The sequence below is a fragment of the Dermacentor silvarum genome, chromosome 5 (assembly GCF_013339745.2).
Source record: "Dermacentor silvarum isolate Dsil-2018 chromosome 5, BIME_Dsil_1.4, whole genome shotgun sequence".
In the NCBI taxonomy this organism is placed as follows: domain Eukaryota; kingdom Metazoa; phylum Arthropoda; class Arachnida; order Ixodida; family Ixodidae; genus Dermacentor; species Dermacentor silvarum.
The window spans coordinates 182,295,956-182,305,031 of NC_051158.1; the positions used below are offsets into that span (position 1 = coordinate 182,295,956).

A 9,076-nucleotide genomic window follows, 5' to 3' on the forward strand; every position below is an offset into this window, starting at 1 on the left:
GAAATGTTGCGAAAGGGAAGCTCCCTCCGAAAATAATCGCTCGAGAATACCTTCCTACAAGCGTAGTTAAGTTAAATCATGTTAAGACCTAGCAGCAATCAATACCTAGCAGAAGCAGCCAGTGAGACTTGAGGGTCGACAATTTCACTGTGCCTAAGCCTTGCACAACCGAGTGCAAGCTTGCCCGTTTTTTTTTTTTCAGTGTGGCATGTTTCGGCGATTCGGCGGCGCTGGGCTACGTCATGCTGATCTGTTCGCGGAATCGGAAATCCATCCTGTCGTGTGAATCGCGCTTTAGTCAACAAACTTCGTTACCATTGACAACATAGCAATGCGAACATCGAAGCAGTGCAAGCGGGAGCGGCGGAGGGAAGAACTGTAGCAGACGATGCGCCGGGCGCTCCAACTCTTCACGAGGCGTCGGTGGTGGCGCTCCGCAGAGCGCTGCCACGGGCTTCCTGTAGCTCCCTGTAGCAGTGGCCGCACCTGCACGTTCCCTTTCGCGGCATTTCGTGTGACTAGCGCTTGACACGTCGGCGCCTACGAGCGACAGAGTTCCTGGCGTGCCACAAACGCAGGAAGGCTAACCAAGGTTCGCACCATACCAGGAACGCTGGTCCTTGCCGACGCCGAATGCGTTGGAGGCTAGCCCCTTGATATCTAGCGAAAGTTCATGCGACAAGGCGCTGCCCCTTTCATGGCAAACTACGAGGCCAAAGATGGACACTGGGTTTTTACGTCAGTTATGACGTAGATGGTTGCTAGGCGACACGCACCCGCTTTTTTCGGTAGCTTCGGCGTGGCGGGAAACGGTTTACCAGCTGCTGCGGTAGCTCGGCGCGGCGGCGGCGCACAGTGTTCCCGTCGGTGGGCGTGGCTTACGACACCACACTTGAGACAAGGATGAAAATAGGAACAAACCAAATTGCTTTCATCGCGTATAATTTTATTAACTTCTCCTGCACGACGACACTTGTCCCACGAGGCGCCTGGTGCCAATTTGAAGATCCTACTTCCCAGTCTCCTGTAAATGACAAAAAACGGCGTGCAAATACTTCGAACTGTGGCTTCAAGAAACAGAGCAACGACAAGTGTGTCTCCCGGTAAATGTAGCAGAAAGCAGGGAAACATTATCAAAAGCGTTCATTCGTCAAGTTTCCAAGGGAGTAGGATATAGAACGATGGTCATCCCACTTGTGAACCATCGTACACGAGGGCCATGGAACATTTACACACGTAAAGGTGGTTAGCGGTTTTTCGATGTCTACACCAATAAATTAAATACCTGAGAATCCCAAGGCCTCTACAAATTGTTTGCACGCGCCTAACGTTGCGGAAACATGGCCTGAACGCCCATTAATATAAGAAAGCGCAGAGATGTAACATGACTGTAAATTTACTTCAAATAATGAAATCAGTTACTGTGACGTTTCACTTCATGAACGCGGGTGACGCGCAAGCGTATAGGTGCGATAGCACACACGCAGCTATCGGCCCTCGGTACGCCTAGACTGTCCGCATCGCAGATCGCTTTAGAGAGAGGCCTCGCATGGCTGCACCATACGCAGCAGCCGCCGGAGCAGGACGACCCCTTCTCCTCCTCCGGCGATCGCTTCCTTCGCGGCTTCCAACTAAGTATCGCCGACTTCACTGGTGAGCCACTTACGCTTGGGCGTAAAAGTAGTTATAGTTGGAAATGTAGCATCAATGGATACCCTTTGCGACAAAAATAAGGAAGTAGAGATGACAACAGGAAGTATTCACAAGACTTTGGCTTACTCTGCTAGTCGCTGAATTCGTGTGTACCTTGTAATCAATTTACTGATCCCGCTTCTATGAAATTCCATATAGAAGTAAACAGCGCAAAAGCCAAGCGAATGGTAAGCAAACCCTTAAAGTTGAGCCCTGCGTTGGGAGCTTGTCACCGCCTGCCATTTTTTTTTCTATTGTCTTAATTCTTACCACCGTGAACCAAAACTTAGCAGCAGAATTTGAGTTTCTTACTAAAATGTTGACTTGAAGGGCTCGGGCATGGTACTAAAACATCTCTGAACGTTTTATAATAAGACTATTGAACAAATAAAACATTTGAATAAAATTGAATACGCAGGTGTGATTATGGGATGCTGCCACACTAATTATTAATGATGTTTTGTGCCCCGTTCAATAACGCACATTGAGAGCGGAAATGACAGAAAGAATGCATATTTGATGTCTCACCGGTAAAATAAATAACGCTTAACCATGATAGCCATAGCCGTGGCCGTATCCGTGACCATAGCCAAGACCGACGGCGACACCCTTGAGAGCGACACCGTATCCGAGGCCATGGCCGTATCCGAGGCCATGTCCGTAGCCGTGACCGTAGCCGCCATAGCCGTAACCATGGCCATAGCCGTGGCCGACAGCATGGACGGAGCCGTAATGAGCTCCGGCGCTGTAGCTGGGAGCGACGACGGTCTTGTGGACAGCGGCAACTGGAGCGACAGCGACACCGTGACCATATCCGACGCCGTGCCCGTAGCCGAGACCATAGCCAAGGCCGTGGCCGTATCCGCCGTAGCCGCCGACGAAGCCGGCGCAGGCGGCGGCCACAAGGCCGAAGAAGGCGACAACGGTCTGCAATCGAGGGAGCAGTGGCTTCATTCTCAACCTTTTATCTCTTCCTGGCATATTTCTTTCTATAACTGAAACACAGTGGGTTAACTAGGGTACATCTTTCTTTCTGCATTGCATGCAGCGCTCACCTGGACATCAAACACCAGAACAATAATATTTGCATTAAAATTCAGCAATATTTGCCTGCTTTGAATGCACCGTCCACAGCGACAATGACGCATCATAATTTGTTGTCAAAAGCACAATAGCAAAAGACGCAGCATTTTGAGGCTACAGTGTCATCGATTTTACTGTCTTTGCACCAGCAATTGCAGCATGGTTAACGAGAAGGACACCGAGGAGGAATCGAGCAATATTATCACAGTACTACACATTGTAGTATCTGCCTTGTACTCATTCCCGGATGCGAATGGGTGCATGAATCGAGTGGATGCGTTCCTATGATGCTTGAAGCAAACGTCTAGTGTGTTACTATCGCGAAACTCACTCATCAATATTTTAGCGAACGCAAGGAAACTTTCGTAAAGATTTAGTAATGACCTGTTAGAAACGTCCCCAAATGTGCATGTATAAGTATATATAATAAAGCCTTGGCCATTTTGCGCAATTAACCCGGAGGAAGTCTAAACTGCATTTCTGTTGTTGGTCCATATGAGAATATTATCAATCAAGATGAATATGTGAGCTAATACTTTCTCAGTGCCCAATTTCCCTCAAGATTGAGCATTTACCACGAGAAAAACTCTGTTATCGTGATGCAAACCCTTTTGTGACTTACGATGGTGTTCATGTTGTTAGCGTGTCGAAGTGAATTTCCAACTAGTGGAAGCCCGTGAGCGGGTGCGGTTATATAGCGTCCCCGGCGACACTGGGAGGGGCACGTTGCGGCACGCGCTGCTTTGTTTCGCTCATTTCGCTTGTCCTCGCCCAACCCCTGTTTCGCGTCGGGAGGCCCCCGCCCGTCGCCTAGGCAGGCCGCCACTCGTATCGCCATACTGGCTAGCGGGAGCACGTGTTGACTTTCGCTGTGTTTGACTCTCGCTTTGTATTTTAATTTTTTTCGCTATACCACCACCTTCTATGGACGGCCTCCGAAGCTTGACGCCACAACCTCGTCGATCTCGAGAGTTCCCTCTCCCTCTCTGGGCGAGATCGGCGAGGCAGCGAACTGCGGTAGGTGGACAGCGCCGCAGTCGTTTTCGCTTCGGGCGAAACCGGGAAAACTTGGCGGCGTGCGCTAGATAACGCACCCAGGGCACCAGAAAACAATAACGGTGCCGCTCCGAGTACTTTTATGTTTCCTGGGCCACCTTTGTCTCGCTAAGGACTTGAGCGACGTGCTACATACACTTCGCGCGTGCTTTAGGGCGTTGCCGACAGCGGACAGCCTCGGAAGGAACGTCGCCGCCGGGCCAAATGCTCTGGCATCGTCGAAGGCCGGCGAAGGTCGCGAAAAAATACGAATTGGCCACCGAACGTTTTGGGGCTGCCCAAGTTGCTTTACGTGCCTTCCGGGGCACTCTATCTCCCCCCTTCGGAGTGTACTAACATGTATTTCTAAACTGCGAAACCACCCGTCTGATTCAGGTTAAGAGCACGAAACATTTGGACAGATCACCAATTATTCTTTCCTTTGTCGAGGATTTCACTCAACACTCAGCTAAGCTATGTTGCTGTAAATTGATAGACGTTGCCATAATATTCCGGAGTTTTCCTAACCACTGGACACAAAGCATGTGTGTCTCTGGCAGTTCAAAGTGCAAAGAAATCAAATGTGCTCTTGGAGTGCTATTGAGTAGAGCATACAGACGAGGACGCAAGAAGGCACACGAAAAACACGGCGCTACTTTTGTGTGCCAATGAGCGCGCATTGCAGCACTTGTTTACAGTGCGCATTTACCTTTTGTGTGAATGTGAAAAAAAAAAAACTCAACTGGAATTCATTACGCTGTCGACTGAGGGCCTTCAATTATCGCAATAGCAGTCAGGCGAGATTATTTTTAAAGAGAAGCAGCTGGAGCACTTACATGTCCGCCATTGTTTCGTTGGTCGAGCCACCAAATAGTGCGCATAGAAGTGCAGTAATGTGGGATACAGCTAGCGTCGCCAGACAGCTGCAATTCTCTCGCTTTCTCTGTAGTAGTGCATTACTATCTCCTCAGGCACTGCATAATCTTTGGCTGCTACCAATTCTCATATTATCCTCACTGTTTGATTTGTTTATTAGCAAATACTCCCACTTGCATGCAAGACGTAGCATGAGTAAGTACTAAGAAATAATACAATTGTAATAAAAGGTACATCAAAGTGAATTTACGATGTTTTGATTTTTAACATGGTGGGTTAATAGAATATCAAAATTATGAATGGACATGTTAAGCATGTAATTCGTCGCTTAGTCAAATTTCCAGCAGTCGCGATAAAACCTAAAAGTCAGAGCGCGGGTATGTGCGCCTAGTTGGCAGGAAGATTAACAAAAAGTTCATAGGTGCTCAAATGAGCAACGTTGAGCGTTGTGTAGTTAGGAGATAAGTCCGTTGATTCTCCCACAAAGAAAGTGATAGATGGGCAGATTGCACTATTAGTGAGATGTCAGGTGAACTTCTTATTTATTTATTTGAAATACTGCTAACCCCAATGATAGGGGCTGTGGCAAAGCGGTACAAACATCACATGAAATAAAACAACTGTCAATCACCAAAAAAAGCACCTCATAGTTCCAAATTATTCTGACATTTCTCTAACTCATTTTATTCGGTGACATCAGCGTTAAGATAATTCTACTCAATTTCTGTTCTAGGTAAGAAGGTATACTTAAATGTGTGTTGTCGTCGCCACTCGGCAGTGGCAACGACGTGCCGTCAGCATCGTCTAATCATTCTGCATTTTTACTGCAGATTTCTACTACTACGGTTGCGTCTGTAGCACTTGGAATACACCAGCCATGTACGTGTCAACGCTCTAAAAGTCTGGCATGCCGGTCGACAGTTGCTGCGACCAGCGGATTACGTCACGGAGGACTACATAAGGACGCTCCGCGCTACGGGCTCTTGACAGTTGCGACGACGTGCCGTCAGCACCGTCTAATCATTCTGCAATTTTACTGCAGGTCAGTTCCTTTAACCACAGTAGGGCTAGTTTCGATATCGGCAATGAAGTGACACTGGTAACCAAAGGAAAATTCAATCACTTTTGCGTGTGTGGCTCCATATTTTCAACCTACATAGCAATAAATTAATGTCATACAATTATGTGTAGAAATAAAATGTGTCTTTGGCTACTTTCATTTTTGGCATGCTATATCTTTATTTAGTCGCTTCACTTGTTGCACCAACGGGCGGCGCTCTTGTCGCTTCGGCTGGCATTCCGTTCGTCTGCTCCTGCCGCTCTCTGCGTCTCTGCGCACGCGCGCACCTTTGCCTTCTGCTGTGCGCTGCAACATTTTGTTTCTGTATCGGCCAGTGCTCCAGCGATGTATGAAGAACAGCAGAAAGGCCACAAGACGTTCTGCACCGCCCTATGGTGGTACACAGAGCGGCCATGAGCAGGGCAATATTTTGCCGCTTCGAAGAGAATGAAAGGTAAGGAGACTTTTCATGCAGTTATGTACCGAATAGGCGCTAACCTTATGGTAACGGCTATGAGACTAAACGAAGGGTATTCCGTACGCGGTACATTTCTCTGTGGTGTGTAAAATGCATTGAAGCTACCTATCGACAGCATCGCCTGAGATGAGTGATTGTTAGCTGACCCGCTGACGAAAATTGCGTTTCGTTTTATCTCAGCGAATGCTGTTCGCTTTAAGGAATAAAAAAAAAACTTATACCTTATCTTTGCTCGAGATGATTGAATGCTTGCTGCACGGAAGAAGGGGTTAAGTTATAGTACGTTAGCTGACCCGCACTGGCACCGTGCCAGTACGCCGGAAATTACGTCAAGCCCGGCACGAGTTTCACGCACTGCGCGCTGCCAGACGAACGTCCGGAGCACCGGCGGTGTGCAATCTTCCCTAGCGCCCTCTGTGCTGCGCGCGAGTAGCAGACGATAACGTTTGCACGGCCCCTTCGCTTCGGCAGAAAACTGTCGATTTCAGTCGTTCCGCTATGAATGCAGTGGAACTTTACGTGGACGGCGAGTGTTTCAGATGCCTTCTTACGAAAGAACAGCTGGAACACCTCCAGGCAGGTAAGTATATCATGTTATTTAATGTGTTACTGTCTGAAAGGAAACACACATTCGTGGACTTTGACCAGACAGTCGGATTGTAAGGTGTACGCGTCTTTCTAATGCTGTGTGTTCTTTTCCTTTTGCCATGAAATAATAGATCCATCAAAAGTTCCCCATTTTATCGCTTCTCTACGAGCGAGTGGTGGTGACAGCAGCGAGAGACGTGCGGACAGCCATCCAACTAGTAAGACACGTACGGTGTGCATGAACAACCTGCACGATTCTTATCGATCAGTGTGGTAACGGTATGCATGCCCACAAGATGATCACGCACGTGCACAATAAATAAATAAATATTACTATAGCATGGAGGTAAGATAAAAGCGTAGAGTGTGCGGAAGAAAAGGTACCGTGAAAAATAACAAGGAAGGGACGACGATAGAGACCGAGTGAAAAGAGCGCTCTTTTCACGTTGTCTCTATCATCGTCCCTTCCTTGTTATTTTTCGCGCTGTAACATAAGTTACATAACTAGTCCAGAAAGCCACCATTCTGTAGTACCGTGAAGCATTACAATACACCGTAATTCTGTGCAGGTGGCAAAACTGACGGCCAGGCCAAGCAATGCGTCACTTTATGGAGCGAAGGCGAAACTAAAATCCTCCTTGAGAAGTTCAACCAGTGTATGCCCGAAGTTGGCCCTATGAAAAAATTTAAAGACAAGAAAAGCATGTGGGCAGCCATCGCCGGAGAAATCTCGAGTGAAACGGGCTTAGAGAGGACCGCGATGCAGTGCGAGAACCGCTTTAATACCGTAAAGAAAAAACATAACAACGCAAGGAAGCATAACCGACAGTCTGGGGTGAGTCCCGTAGACGTTCCTTACGCAGAACAAATGGGAAAACTCGCCGCCGTGGATTACGCACTCTACCCCGAAGTACTGAGAGGCGTCGGGCGCGTAGAGCGCAACACAGCCAGGCGTCCTCAGCTGACCACGCTGCGGGTGCTGTCACAGCTACGGAGGGGATCGACGTTGCACGCCCTGCTGCAAAGCGGCCGAAGACGTCGAAATCGCCGGGTGATGTTTTGTGGAAAATCCACAAGGATCGAGAGGAGGCTAGGGAGCGAAGGCACCAGGAGAAGTTGACCCTCATCAGGGAGTTGTTCACACAAAAAGACTAGAGGCTGACCTCTAGGGCATTCTAAAAAATTCTACAAGTCTGTAAATATGAGATAGTTTATTGTTTTCTTGTTTTTCTAACGGGTGTGAAACTGCAGGAACAGGTCCTTCGCAATAAAGACTTCTTTTTCAAGCTTCACTTGCTTCCCGTCATTGCATCGCATGTACCTTCCACGGAAAGAGCGTGCCAAGGCGCGCCTTTTCGCCTCGCCTAGCTGCCTCAGCAGTCGGGAGGTTCCAGTCTCATCGCGTGTGTTTTGGCTGTGACGCGCGTTGTCGCCTGCCGGCGCCTGACCATCATCAAAATCTGGCTCTCCATTCATGATGCACAGATTATGAAGAACACAGCATGAAATTATGAATTTCGTAGCCCTTTCCGTGGTGTGAAATTCCAGTTGCACCAGCTGCCGAAACCTGCTTTTCAAAATTCCGAAAACATTTTCTATACGCACACGTGTGCGGCTCAACTTTAGATTAAATCTTCTTTCTTCAGCGTTCATGTGTCCGTGGTCGCAAAAAGGCGTCAAAAGGAACTCTCGAAGTGGGTACGCGGCGTCCCTAATCAAATGAAAGCGCCCCGCTTCGCTAACCGCGGGCAATTTGTCGCTTAAGAAAGACATATCAAACATGTTGGCGTCATGGCACCTTCCAGTTGGACCGCAGAATACATCAATGAACATTATACTAGCGTTACATGTGCCCTGCAGAGCGTATGTCGCCTGGTCATGTCTGTCCACGAAAGAAGATTTAACTTTATTTTCAGGACATCTTGTCTTGATGTGGGTTCCGTCGATTGCTCCCAGAACGTTAGGGAATCCCGCGATCTGGAAGAAAAACATATGCATGCTCATACATAAACACAGTATTCTAGGACAAATTGCTGGATTATGTTTTTGACGTATTTGAGTCGTTTATTGCTAAATATATTTCGCGAACAAATTCTGCCGTCGCCTACCGAGAGATATTGAATGAAAAATTGGGCTACAGTTGAGGCTCATTCATCTTGTAATGCGCTGAGTGCAACACGAGGGGACACACCAGACGTACAAAGGCGACGGAACGCAATGTCGTCTGTTCCCGCGCTCTTTCGTACACTTGTCTCAGTCATGTA

At 48.0% G+C, this 9,076-nt stretch overlaps 1 protein-coding gene across 1 annotated transcript; it reads right to left on the minus strand.

Moving 5' to 3' along the window:
- Positions 1 to 904: 904 nt before the first annotated feature.
- On the minus strand, positions 905 to 3,499 carry LOC119453940 (keratin-associated protein 21-1-like). The gene is made up of 3 exons (XM_037715973.2): positions 3,398 to 3,499; positions 2,221 to 2,619; positions 905 to 1,024 (listed from the first exon to the last, which is right to left on the minus strand). The coding sequence occupies exons 1-2, from the start codon at positions 3,407 to 3,409 to the stop codon at positions 2,239 to 2,241; spliced, it is 393 nt and encodes a 130-aa protein (XP_037571901.1). The 5' UTR covers positions 3,410 to 3,499; the 3' UTR covers positions 905 to 1,024; positions 2,221 to 2,238.
- Positions 3,500 to 9,076: the final 5,577 nt, after the last annotated feature.